This window comes from Idiotropiscis lumnitzeri, chromosome 17 (genome assembly GCF_059441095.1).
Source record: "Idiotropiscis lumnitzeri isolate Australia: NSW breed Sydney's pygmy pipehorse chromosome 17, RoL_Ilum_1.0, whole genome shotgun sequence".
Lineage (NCBI taxonomy): Eukaryota > Metazoa > Chordata > Actinopteri > Syngnathiformes > Syngnathidae > Idiotropiscis > Idiotropiscis lumnitzeri.
Window position 1 is genome coordinate 6664578 of NC_142407.1, and position 13950 is coordinate 6678527.

At 41.6% G+C, this 13950-nt stretch overlaps 2 protein-coding genes across 2 annotated transcripts; one reads left to right on the forward strand and one right to left on the reverse strand.

Annotated features, from left to right (window-relative positions):
- Positions 1-265: 265 nt before the first annotated feature.
- layna (layilin a) lies at positions 266-5853 on the forward strand. Its single transcript, XM_088280327.1, has 8 exons — positions 266-369; positions 483-503; positions 1468-1771; positions 2990-3147; positions 3232-3273; positions 3389-3448; positions 4019-4115; positions 5087-5853. The coding sequence occupies exons 1-8, from the start codon at positions 282-284 to the stop codon at positions 5793-5795; spliced, it is 1479 nt and encodes a 492-aa protein (XP_088136453.1). The 5' UTR covers positions 266-281; the 3' UTR covers positions 5796-5853.
- Positions 5854-7197: 1344 nt separating this feature from the next.
- alg9 (ALG9 alpha-1,2-mannosyltransferase) lies at positions 7198-13498 on the reverse strand. The gene is made up of 15 exons (XM_088280326.1): positions 13321-13498; positions 12634-12769; positions 12165-12299; positions 12021-12091; positions 11292-11380; positions 11064-11199; positions 10888-10975; positions 10641-10746; positions 10204-10326; positions 9251-9405; positions 9049-9178; positions 8786-8933; positions 8185-8314; positions 7958-8088; positions 7198-7765 (listed from the first exon to the last, which is right to left on the reverse strand). The coding sequence occupies exons 1-15, from the start codon at positions 13458-13460 to the stop codon at positions 7642-7644; spliced, it is 1842 nt and encodes a 613-aa protein (XP_088136452.1). The 5' UTR covers positions 13461-13498; the 3' UTR covers positions 7198-7641.
- Between the last annotated feature and the right edge of the window lie 452 nt (positions 13499-13950).

The following is a 13950-nucleotide window of genomic DNA, read 5'->3' on the forward strand; positions in this document are numbered from 1 at the left end:
GATCATTAAGACTGCTCTTAACAGATTACAGCCCCCTCCCTAACACGCACCGCCTCCTTCTCATCCTCCCTTCCTTTCTCCTCCTTTCTTGACACACGCACACGCACGCACACACAAACATCTGCTGCGACACACACAAGAGGACCTGACTCTTTATTTCTTCATTTGAACTACATTTTTTGGACATTTGAAGCATCTGATCACTCTGTCAAATTTTTGCTGATGATGCGCTGACTTCGTGACGGTGATATGACAAACTAACTAACTACAGTCAAAGTCAGATGCCGGAAGCCATGGAGCGGCTCAGTATCCTCTGTCACCTCCTGATTTTATGTTTCAATCCATCAGGAGCCACCAGCATCATCACAGGTAAGGCTTACACACGAAATTCTGGAATTTTCCACACACTCACTTGTGGATCTCTTTTTGGGGTTACTCTTCATGACCAACTTCACGCCGGATGTTTGGCTCCCAACCTAAAGCGGATGCATTTGAAGCGCGAGGTAAGCTGACGAGAGTGCGGGGATGTTTGATGCTTACTTCATCAGAAAGTCCTTGTGTCTAATGTATCAAATACCTTGAATTTGAAAAGATAAGAATGCGTGACTGACAAAGTCAAAATGATTCAAATTTAACAACACATTTGTCATTGTGGTGATAGTTTTTAGTTGAGTAAACTACATCGACAATATCATCCATAGTAACAGTGGAGGCACTCTATGGCGGTTATTGATTTCCAAGTCATTTAAAATTTAAAAAACAAAGGAAATACTGTCAGATAAATGTAATTATTCCTTGACAAAAACGTAATTAACTTGACACTTGATGTTTTTAGCAACATTTCAACATTTTTAACCGCCCTACACACATAAACAAAATGTAATTACTGTATAATAAAACTCAAAGTGAAACTTTTCACAACACGAACCAGATAGTTAATTATTGCTGTCGTATAGTGTGCAATAGTTGTTGTCGCATTCGCATCAACTTGTGAAAATGACACACGTGTGTGTATTTGATATTTTATTGAACTGTATTGCGAAGCAGCCAGAACATTTCCCATGTTGAAGTGACATGGTCATCATTGAGCTTTTTCGCTTCTCTGGGGGCAGGGGAAACAAACACCAACATGCATTCAAAATTCTTTGAATTTTCCCAAACTTAAGTATTTGGGCAAATATTTGTATTAATTATTTAACAGCTTGACTGTTTTGCAGACATCTCAAATTCAGTTTTGCCAAGTCAAAATATACAAAAATATACATAATCACAACTAAATTCTTCCTACCCTCATTTGACATTTCATCTGCAACAGTAATTCGCACAAATGACGCATTGATGCGTGTTTGTCCTTACCTCTAGCTTTATCGACAATAAAGTTTCAGATATACCATAGAAGCAGAATAATCATCACAAAATGTGTGTTCCAAATATGCACTGAGAGGTCACGCATATCTTTCTGTGCAGGTCAGCGTGTCTGCAAGGCGGGTAACGGCAGGCCGTGTTACAAGCTGGCCTACTTCTCTGAGCTGCGGCGGAGGCTGAATTTCGGCGAGGCCGACCTAGCCTGCCGCCGGGACGGCGGGCAGCTCCTGAGCGTGGAGTCGGCGTCCGAGCAGAAGATCATCGAACAGCTCATCACGGATCTGAGGCCGACCGACGGAGACTTCTGGATCGGGCTGCGGCGTAACCATGGAGATGAGGACAGCAGCAGCAGCAGCGACTGCTCGTCGCAGTACCGCTGGCTGGATGGCACAATGTCTACATTTCGGTGGGTAAACATCCGCCAACTATTTTCAGGGTTACCAACCCTGATCAGGAGAAGCGGCATTGAAAATGGAAGGATGGATCTTTCCCAACTGTGATGGATTGGTTTGAGTGTGTTAAGTAAATTAAAGGTGAAGAATGTCAAAGTGGCCCTTGCGCCCTTGCATTTTTCTGTATGCAGCCTTCGGAAGAAAAAACGTGGACATCCTTTCTCTGAATTGCTCATTGGTGTGAATGGGAGTGAGAATGCTTGTTTGTGTGCCCTACGAATGCCCGGAGACCAGTCCAAGATGTTGTGCTCCTCTTGCCCAAACGTCAACTGGCATAGGTTTCATCCTACCTGGAAAATTAAACGGCATTAATCTCACTTTTTGACGTAAACGCCAGAAAATTCTGGATTGTTTTCTTAACCAATTGGTGGGTAACTCTGGCTTTTCAGCAGATTGGGTTACTTTTACTCAAGGTTGGGTTAATAAATTGGGTTGAAGATTGGCTTTGGGCAGGCTGAAGAGCTGAAGCTGGTCGGTATTTTTGGACTGTCTTGTCATGGACTGAAGTGGAAGATTTAAAATTGAACGCTTTAATGCCATGTTCCAATTCCACGCCACTGCCGAGTTCAACCCTGGATCAAAATGTGTGCCAGGAAGGGTAAATATTGTGACTCTGAGGCAAACTCTGTTCCAGGAAAGTTTTTCTTCTATAAAATTTGAAGAAATCCCTGATAAATTTGTCACAAGACATGGTAAATAAAAAATAATTATAGCTTTACGGATGCCATGTCTGCTCTGCCAGCTGTCTGTTTTGTGGTTCAGACTAAAATCTAACACTTTTTTCTGGTAGGCAATGATGACGTCATGGAACTGCAAGAAGGTCAAAGTGCCCATTCCAGCCTATTGGGCTGCTTGGGTGATTTCATTTCTCTTTTAACAGCGTTCACACACGCCATCTAATGGAATTGCAATATTTCGTTTTAAATATACTTCTCATGTATCCAATGATGGTATTGCACCACTTCCAAATGACAGCCCCCAAAATGCCCATTGAATAAGATCAATCGCGCTCTCTTAAACAATTACACTAAAAGTGAACATTATAACCCCGGCAAGAGAAGATTTATTGCAGGGGCCGCATTGGTTTTATCTAAGTGAGCTCAATAAATAGGAGTGCGGAGGCAGTTTTGAGATAAATGACAGTGGTTCTGTACACGTGTGCGCATGTCCAGAAACTGGCACTGGGATGAACCATCATGCGGCTACGAGGTGTGCGTGGTGATGTATCATCAGCCGTCTGCTCCACCCGGGCTTGGCGGTCTTTACATGTTCCAATGGAATGACGACAACTGTGAAACGAAGCATAATTTCATCTGCAAATACACAGCAGGTATACCTCACATATTCGATTAAAATATTTGAATATGCTATTTTGCTGAACTATTATTATTATTTTTTTTTTTGTTCTCACTAGACAAGTCAGCTGATCCTTCTCCTCCAAACTCAACACATGCAGGTAAAATGCAAACAATTTGGCCCAAAAATAACAAATAAAAATTACCACCTTGCACAATAGGAGTAAACAAAGGTGGTAAATAATTTAATCCTAATTTTTTTTTTTGTCATTATAGACATCTTTCCCTCCTCTGTGCCATGGAATCCAAGTAACCACAACACAAAAAGGAGCACAGGTTAGCGCAATGATTCTCTGAATTTCCTTCCTTGTATTTGTCCATCCATTAATTTCTGTGGGGAACAATTGGGAAAAAATATTTCAATCGAGTTAGATTTTTATGATGATTAAAACTAGAATTGTCATGTTGATTGCGAAATTGCAGTCAGGTTTTGCCGAGCATGTCACATTTTTTTCTCCACAGCATTAATAAATTCCAGATAAGCAAAATTACGCTAATTAACGATAGTAAGATTTGCCATCTTATTACAATTTGGACATGGAAACTTGGCCGAGCAGTCACAATTGAGACAGCGAGGTGAGAGGTGTGTGCAGCTCCCAATAGGTCTGTGGTATCAATATATGCAAACAAAAAGCTAGCAGAGTAGGAATTAAGTGGATTGGTGCTGGCTTTTTTAACCTTACAACAGCATACCGTCGCAAATTCCATTTCATTTTAATGCCGTTTTTTTAGCTTTCAAAGCTTGAAACTATTTCAGCTTGGTTTTGGATTCCTCACCCAAAATTTTGTTAAAAACAGTTGTCTGACCTAAATGCTAACGTGATGCAATGTCTCGTTTTGTCTTAGCCCTGAATGTGATCTATATCATCATCCCCACCATTCCGCTCATTCTGCTGCTGCTGACAGTGACAGGCGTCTGCTGCTTCAAAATGATCGTTGCACGGTGAGGCGACGATAGATTTGATCCGTCAATCAATGACCGTAACCATCAAGAGAGGAGCGCGTGCAGGCAGAGCACGCAAAGTCTTCAACATTAACACACATGTCAATACTGGGTGCTTATCAATCTGCATTGGCGGAGGAAGCATTGGAAAAACCAGACGCTATGTTAAATTGATGTGTGTTTAATATCCCGGTTGACCTCATCATTTCTGAGAGTGAAAATCTATTTTGTTTACACAAAGAAATGGACAAATGTTTGGACTATACGCTGAATCATTAGTCTTAGAACAATATAATAAAAACTTGATTAAATGCATGACATTATAATAATACATCAGATTTATATCGCGCTTTTCTCGACAGACAGATACTCAAAGCACGCTCAATGGATACATTATTTATTCATTCACACACTGGTGGCGGTAAACTACATCCCGTAGCCACAGCTGCTCAGGGGCAGGCTGACGAAAGGGTGGCTGCCCGTGTGCGCCAACGGCCTCTCCGACCACCACCACCAACCCGCAATCAGTTAGCTAAACAATTCTGTTATTGTTGCCAATCTGTTTTGTTTTTGTGAGTGTTAAAGTGATGGATGAAATTAGATGTAATAGTTTGGTCTCTTATCCTGTTTGTTGCAATGATACTTGGTTTGTGGTGGGTTGCCAGGTTTGCATGTACTACACACACGAAAAAAATCTCTTCTTTCAAGAAAAAAAAAACAACCGAAACAAAGCTTGAACTTGAAAATAGAGATTATCATATTGAAGAGGCAAAAGATCATGTCGAGTCTCACTAAAGCTAAATCAAAGTCCAAAGTCCTAAAATTAGTCTCTCAAGTCTGACTCAAGTAATCTCTGTCATACAAATACCGTCATTCGGCCTCCTGATTTGTCCTAATATTTTGAAGTACTTTACACATCTCCAAAAAAAAAAATCGGTCTGATTCAGGTTTTGCCGTTCTGCTTCTGACAGACGAACGAAAGAGAAGAAGTCCGAAGTACCCAGGACAGAGCCCAGCGCCCGGCTCAGTCCGACCCCAACTGACGTCTACAATGTGATTCGCTCCCAGAAGGACGACGACTTGGTGTCAGCGCGCCCCCACACCAAAAACACATCATTTCTTTGCTCGTCTCCCGACACCCCTACGGGGGAATACGATAACTTGGGAGGCCGCGACACAGAGAGCGGCTTTGTAACCCTTGCCAGTACCGAGAGCTGCTTCCTCAACTTCGACCTCAACGATCTCAGCTTGGGCCGTCGCGGTACGCGTGACATCTACAACAGCAGCTTAGGCCGCTCAGCGAAGAGGGACTTGACCGACGGGAGTCTGGCTCGACCTGGACAGTTTTACGACCGCAGTCTGGGCCGTCGCACCACCAAGAGCGAGCATTTCGGCAACAGCGGCGCATACGGGGACCACGAGTTGTTCGATGACATCGTCGCGGCGAAGAGGGACCTCTTCGAACCCAAAGTGACGACCGGGGGTCACACAGTCAAGGCGGACCTGTATCAGACCTACAGCAACAATGGCAATGGGTACTCTTACCAAAGCATCCTGGGCACGTACGGAAGCCGTAAACCATACCAGGCCACACTGGAGAGCTACAGAAGTGGTCTGAATCTCGATGGAGGGAGGAGATACTTAAATGACCAACTTTGGCTAGACAGTGGGAAGTACTGACAAGTATGCGAGTGTGTGCGTGTGTGTGCACAGTAAAGCTATGTCTGAAGGTGGCAAAAAAAAAAAAAAAAAGCTGCATGCACGTTGTTTTAAATGGTAATGTAAGTGGAGCTGAACAACTGGATATGCTATCATTATAAGCAATACAATGCATCTGTAAAGCATTCACAGTCTTTCACTTTTTGTACATAATTAAAATAGATCTCCTTTACTTTTCCACCCACAAAGGCCAGAAGCGCGGACCCCCTTAAAAAAAAATGAAAAACAAAAAACACTGCTTTTTATTGTGTTTTACCCTGCATTAAGGGCACACATCCACAGCTGACGACGAGGCACTCTAATGTGGTCATGTCAACAACCTATCGGAAGGGAAGTATTTTTGAGTTGGAGGCAAGTTTTTTACAATTGAATTGGTGACCAGCTGCAGTAAACTACGCACAGCTGTTAACATGAAGTCCCCGGGTTGATGGTCCAATAAGAGCACAGACTAAGCATTAAGGCTAAAGTATTTTTCCTGAAAAAAAAATTGTGAAAAAGGATTACTTTATCTTGGAATAAGGTGAAACCATGAAGGCAAAAAGTGAAGCCCTGTGAATACTTTTCGGATGCAGAGTGTAAACTTACCAGATGTCTTATTGGGTACACCTGCACATTATGATGCGAAGATCCAGTTCATGAGGTGTATCAAAAACTCAACACAGGATGAATAGCACAACATTATACCATGTTTTTTTTTTTATCATAATTATAAATACGCTGGGAAGAAAGTCGAAAAATGTTTTGTGACTTAACACTCATCCCCCATATCAAGAACCATGAATGTCAATTAAAATCCGATTCAGTTTTGCCATTTAATTCTTGAAAATTTGTGATTTGATATATTTGCATTGTGGTAAAGAGAACATTGTGGCGTTGCATGCACTGAACAAACTTTGTGTGTTTTATGACAATAAACCAGACAATGTGATAAAGAATGAAAAGAGGCCTCGACCATCACGTTGACTTTGTGCACTCGAGTATTAGCATGGTGCATTCGGTTTCTGCTGATGTATATTCCGAGTTCCTTTAAAAAAAAAAAGTTTGCATGGCATTTGCATTACCTGTTGACATCTTACTGATGTGCTGTGCCTGTCAATGTTCAACGGATTCATTTGACACATTTGAGTAAACTGTAAGTGCTTGTTTTTACAATTATGAAGCGTCATGATCGTAAAGCAGAAATTTATGAATGGCTTCTTCCCATTTCCTTGTGATTCAATCCATTTGGATTCATGTCTGTGAGTGTTGAGGTTACTTAATAACGCAGCATGTTATTGAGGAATGTTCAACTCTGCTGATATTTGTAATGTCTTGATAATGTCTCCAGTGCTTTGTATGTTTGTTAAGGAAATAAACAAATGAGCCGGCGGTGCTGTCATTTTAATTATAAACAGAATGATTGCGTTCACAGTCACATTTTCCTGTGTTACCCCTCAAAATGAAATTAACCATTTCCGTTCATTCTCTCCAGTCTCACCAAACACAATTAGTAACCATTTTTTTTGCATTCAAACCACACTTTGATGTCCAGTATGAGGGGAAACAGAATGTAAGACATTCAAATAACACACATCAGACACAATGACATACAAACATGATTACTGCCAGTAAACACCCCATGGGATTGTTTTCACATGCACACACAGACGCACATACACAGCCACAAATAGATGCAAGGTCCTTAAAGGGTCCATATCTTCATCCTTTAACACGAATGTTTCAAAAGACACGCACGCGTACACACAGTCGCTGTGTCAAGTCAAAGGGAAGGATCCTGCTGTATCTGAGCCAAGCGGAGATTCGAAGGTCAGCCGTGTCCTCGCGTACGCAGCTGCTTTTGCCGCCTTGATTTCAAGATGACATAGCGTCTGTAGCTGGTGTGGTGGTCGGAGAGGAACGGGATATAAAACGCTCTGAATATCGGCGAGGATCTAAGATTTGGACAAAAGAAATGTAATTGCCTACGTGCATTTGGGTTTTAACGATGAGTTACACGCGCTGTAAAACGGCTTAAAATGTGACAATATATTGCTAATTAAAGGTGAAATTCAAATACTTTAAAACCTACCTGCAAATACACCTACAACTAACTGTGTTATATCTGGTCGGTGTGTGTGGAATACCTGGAAGCTTGGAGAAAAGGCTTATAGGCAATGACGTTCCACTCTTCTTTGTTGGCTGCATAGCGTGGTTCATGTGGCGTTTCTTCCTCCGTGTCAAGGTCTACCAGGTAGTGGCAGTGCCGGATATCCACCTGCGGGGAGCCAACATTACACACTCGGACATGAACTGACAGCTCATACAGATGCCGCAAAGGAGGGGGTGGGGATAAGGGCGAAGCGTGTCTTACATAGCGACTGGGCTCCTCCAGATTTTGGTCGTTCATATCAGCAGGTATAATCTGCGTTGCCTGAGGGCCTGAGGCGTACGGCTTGGGGAGTTGACCTTTGAACTGACTTTGGATGAAGTGTAGTTGCCAGCTGGAGATCAAAACACTTGTTCACCCAACACTGTACGGTATATAATCATATGGCTGTTCTAAAGAAAATACCTTGTTTCGCTTTTTGAAGTAAACTTGCTAATATAGATAAACTTTTCTACAATGCTTTGTTTGAATTTAACGAGATGTAAATACATGTTACATTGCGATATTCACTATGAAGAGTTTGTATTCGAAACAACAAACTTTGCACTTTTTCTGTTTACTTCCTGCAATGATTATTTTGGCAACCCGTCAAGGTAGAAAGGTCGGAATTAATTGCGGTCACTTCTGGAACTGAACTTGAGAACGGCAAGGAGGTCGCACTGATCACTAGTCCACAGTACGCCCCATAAAGTCACTTGTCATATAAACAGACTAAATTTTAATTCAACATGGACAATAAAAGCCCATAGCTAGCCTTGAAGCTCTTGACACATTGAGGTCCACTGTTGGAATCATGACTACTGACTTGTGTGGAAGAAGGAAGCTGCTCGGGAAGCGGAACCACTCCTTGCCCACACACACGCTAACTGGTCGGCCTTCAGGGACCGAGTGCAGTGTCGTGTCTTTGGCGATGCGGAGGAACTCAGGGTAGAGGTCCAGGGGGGCGTGGTAGCCTGTAACAAGGGAGAGAGAATCCCAAAAATAAAATAAAATAAAGGACAATGACACAGAAGGAGATGCGTTCCTCTCCGACCACCACACCAGCCACACACATGAACACACGCCCACCTCTGAAGAGGGCGACGGAGCGAGAAAGTGACACCACAGCAAAGACCACAACTGTACTAAGCGCCAACCAATTGGAAGAGACCGTATAGTGCTCCAGTCGGTAGCGCTGAAACAGGAAGTGGTAGCATTTCTGCAGGAAGAAAAGAAATGAACACAAACAACACGATCATTGCCATTTACAGACATGAGAGTGGAAACTCACCTGGAGGGACGAGAGGGCCACGGCCCCACTGAGGCAGATGAGAGGGTAGATGGGAAAGAGAAAGCGCTCTTCTTTGTGAGGCCGGGTGAAGAAAACCAGCATCCACAAGTACATGGGGGCCAGGGTCAGCCAATACGGTCGACCCAGGTTCTGCACTGCAGAAAACACACAACACATGCAACCGCATGAGCAGATACCATGAAAGCCAGACAGCTTCACATTTGTTACAACGAAGAATGTGGAAATGTGTGTTAGTATGACAAAAAAAAAGTTCTTGGATCTTTATTTCCTTGAATTTTGAGGAAAGTCAAATTGCTTAAATTCTTGAGAACTCAACTTTAAATGTAACTCGAGATACAACAAGAGAATACATTAATAAGAAAGGAAAATAATATACTAAATAACAGCAATAAATAAATACAAATATTTGCTGCGGGCGCGCGTTGACTTATTATGGGCAGTGTGTTGCCATGCATGTTGCATGTGTGCATGAGTTTCTACAGTGCTTATTGGGATTTGTTATTTCATGGAATATCATTCCCGAAATGTATGCTAATTTACGTTAGCATGTGAATGGGATTTCACATTGAGTTTCGCATTAGCACTGGCAAAGTTTTTCAAATGAAGCATGTATCAATTTTTAATATGCAATGTGTGCAATTATCTTTGTTGCGTGTTTAGTTTTACAGTGAACTCCAACTAGGGTGTCATAAAACAGCTTAAAGCATGTTAAGGGAGAGCTATGGAAGCAACAAGGTGCATTCAGTGTACTTCGCAACGTTGAGAACTTGTGCACACACCCCACGCCGTTCTGCACATCAACTGTCTCTCTTTGATTATAACATTTTAAAGATCGAGAGAAGCCAAAATTAAGATCACAATTAAATTCTGATTTATTTCCCATCCTCAGCGCACAAACACACTCACTGTTAAAATCAAACCCACCCACTCACCATTGAACTTGTGAAGAAGCGTCTCCATGAGAGCAGTAAGTGGAAGGGAAAAGAGCGCCAGCACAAACACCAGGTTGAAGTTCAGAGCCCCGTTCACAAAGTAGAAATGCCATGGCTCCGTACCTGGGAAGAAAAAGCCCACACAAAACATGTTCAACATGGCAACTTGGGAAAGAAAATGCGTCAAATAAACGTTTGAAAATATTTCAAGAAATGCTACCCCAAAAGAAATTGATGATGCAATCACTCAACAAACAATCAAAGGAAATGCATTCACGATTATTGGCTAAAATGGCTGTTAACGAATGGATTTTGCTGAGTGTTTGTGTGTGTGATTGCGTGTGTGGCTAATGAAATGTCTGATAAGCTGAAAATGTGGGAAGAAGCCCCAAAATTCCTATGTAAAGAAAAAATAATAATAATAAAAGGTTAGTTACCATACAAATCGGGCCCATGTGGCGTGAAGACGTTATAGAGTAGAATATTGAGAGGAGCCACCACCAGCTTGCCATAAAAGAAAGAGTCCACCGCCACCAAGGGACCCTGGAAAAAGACATAATTAAAAGAAAGAAAGAAGGGAAGCAAGAAAGAAAGAAAGAAAAAAAGAAAGTATGCAAGAAAGAAAGAACGAAAGAAATGTTTAATTTATACTCTTGACATGCTCAATATTTTTTTTTTCTTTACCAACAGTAGCAGCAGAGCAACGGCGGACCAGGTGATAAAACTCTTGCACTGCCTCTTTATCACAAGCAAATCAAAAGCAATTGGCACCCTGCACAGCAAACACGCCAAAATGGTAAATTAAACAATTATAGTTTAATTTACAGGTCATAAGTAGACATTCCGGTTGATGAGCCTACCCGATCAAAGCCGAGAAAGGCCAGCCAACGATAGCGCCGGCGGCCACACCCGTAATGGCTAACGGCGTGGAGTCCTGGAACCACCCTGTCATGGCAACCAGCGTTGTGTACATGCAGAAGGAGGAAGGCAGGAATGCTGTCAAAGGGAAGGAAACAAGGATGAGGAATCTTGGCACCAGACACACACACATAAAAACAAGACACAAAAATCTGCTGAATTTTAACAACCTGCAGATGAGCAGAACATTCCGGTGCTCAGGACAAGGAAAGCCAGCATGAGGCGGCCCACGTGCAAACCAAATTTCTTACAAACGGCCCTGGACACACAATGTTAATGTTAATTGCTGATATATTTGTACACAGCACTCGGCGGACAGATTATTAGGTAAATATGTGTATCTAATGACATTCATTAAAAGAAATAATAATTCAATATTGAGTTTTCATACTTTGGATTAAAAAAAAGTAAAATCATTACCTATCATGTAAATTTCAGTGCATAGTGAATCTATTTAATATACAAGTTTCTCTTTTAGAATTCCATCCATCCATTCATTATCTAAACTACTTCTCCTCACGAGGGTCGCAGGGTTGCTGGAGCCTATCACAGCTGTCTCTGAGCAGGGTACACCCCGAACCGGTTGCGAGCCAATTCTTTTAGAATTGATGTATTTGGGCAATTCTATCCAAACAGAAACCAGACATTCAAAATGCTCACACACAAAACAATTCAATTATGATGCAATCGTTTGCAAATATCTAATTGTACTTTTAATTTTATTTAAAAAAAATGGATAATGGTAATTGTTGCTATTATTAAGAGTAATTAAATATTTAGGAATTAATTGTAAAAAAAAAAAAAAAAAAAGCACTAGCACACATGGGAATACAACACCATTGGCAATTGAGCTAAAGTGTTAGAGTACTCAGCTGTATAAAAGAAGACGGTGAACTCACTTGTAGAAATAGAGCTCACAGACACAGCAGCAGAACGCCAGGACACATCGTACAAAGTAGAACACTAACACCTGCAATATAAAAGTAAACACAGAGTTAGCTCCTGCATATGTTCCCTTGCGAAATCAGATGTAGAACACTTGCCTTGCTTGTCTGCAGTACATGGGCATGCAAACAGGCCGGCAGAGCGTGAAGCCACAAATAAGCATAGGACCTGATGGCATACAACGGCGAGTATTCCCACGTTTGCATCCCTGTGCCATAGAGCAGGTAGTGCATCTGTCAGGAAAGAGTCATCACAACTATTGCGGACATTTAAAGGCTCAAGATGGATAAAAAAGCAGAGGAGTAGTAAGTTTATTTAAAGTAGATGTATTGTGCTTATTTACACATAGTTCCCAGGTGTCTGTGACATGTACTAGAGGGGCGGAAGCGTAGAATTGCTTGCTCACAGACACATTTTCAGAAATTCGCTGAAAAGATTTACTTGCTTGTTTAACTTCACACTTAGGTGTTCCAGTTATTTAATTGTTTTCTACACCAGCAATTAAAATATACATTTTCACAATATGTCACCTTTAAAAATCATTAGTTATTTTTTTCCCTTACTCACAGGCTCCCAGTAGTTGAAGGTCTCATCGCAGTCAGAGATGTTGCTAAGCAACGCTGCACAGAAGCGTGCGGAAAGCAGACATTTAAACGCAGTCGAGCCTTCCGGGGCCCATACCTGCCCACCACGACTTATTGACCTATGAAAATAACACATAAGCATGTATAGTTCTTTTTTAAATACCTTAAGTTACTTTCCTGAGGGTTCCTTTCACCAGCCACAAGAGTACTACCGTACGCTAGCACAAACCCAGCATCAATGCATTCATTCATTTCCTGTTGCGCTTGCAACAACATGACGGCGAACGAAGCTGAACTAGTTTAACTGAGTGTGACACGTCAGCATTAAAAATGAATTCAGCTTAAAAAAAATAGAAAATGGATGATAATACAATGCAATAATTTATAGTAAATATTGTCGCCAGTGAATGTGTCATAAATGATGCAGCAGGGGTGCATGAAGAATGAACCAACTAGCGTCATCAATAAAATTGTTTCGAAAGCGGAAGACTAGACTATACATGATTGTAAATACGCATTTTTAGCGGAGATTAATGGCTGTTGTGAAATTGGAATCAAAGTAGCGAGCAGGCTAGCGTGTTAGCTCCCCTGCCCGAGCTGTCAGTCAACCCGGGGATGGACATGACTACAGCGGCGTGTCTACTGTCCCTCGTCCCCGCCTCGTACTCACTCTTGCCGAGTCTCTGTGACTTTACTGTCTTCACCACCTTTCTCCTCTTTCGGCGTCCGAGCCTCTGTAGAGACGTTGACGTTGTTTGCATCTTGTCTGCTGCCTCTTCTGCTTCGCTGACGGAGCGCTTTGGCCGCCATGTTTACCGACGAGCCTCCTCGGAATTGACCTTCGTTCATTTCCGTCAATGCTTCGGCTCGTGATCGGTCGCACTCGGGTCACAGACGAGCTCCTCCGATTGGTCAATCGACAATAGACAATGAAATCTCGATACTGTATTAATTTTCATCTCTATTGAGTTGCTAAACAATTTAGGATTTTTTTTGATAATATAAATGAATGTGAAGTCTGACACAAAGACTGAAATAACACACAACAGGATCATAAAGAACCAGTCTAAAGTTTGGCAACGCCTTCAAATTCAAATGGTCTCAAACACATTAAGAGATTAAGAAATTCAAGCTAACTAACATGCGTATTTAGAAAAAGATAAATTATAAAACAGATAAAAGATACATTTTTGTATTGCATTTTTTTGTTTACCAAATAATTCTATCAACATTTCTTCTAAAATTTCAAATAATTAAGTTGTATGTACTATTCAGGAAATATTTAAATAATCAATAAATG

Coding starts and splice junctions, on each gene's coding strand:
- layna (XM_088280327.1), top strand. CDS start 282: ATGCCGGAAGCCATGGAGCGGCTCAGTATCCTCTGTCACCTCCTGATT. Junction 3,449..4,018: donor CAACACAAAAAGGAGCACAG/GTTAGCGCAATG, acceptor GTTTTGTCTTAG/CCCTGAATGTGATCTATATC. Junction 4,116..5,086: donor TTCAAAATGATCGTTGCACG/GTGAGGCGACGA, acceptor TGCTTCTGACAG/ACGAACGAAAGAGAAGAAGT.
- alg9 (XM_088280326.1), bottom strand. CDS start 13,460: ATGGCGGCCAAAGCGCTCCGTCAGCGAAGCAGAAGAGGCAGCAGACAA. Junction 8,934..9,048: donor CTCCGTCGCCCTCTTCAGAG/GTGGGCGTGTGT, acceptor CCCTTGTTACAG/GCTACCACGCCCCCCTGGAC. Junction 7,766..7,957: donor CCTTTTCTCCAAGCTTCCAG/GTATTCCACACA, acceptor TCCAAATCTTAG/ATCCTCGCCGATATTCAGAG.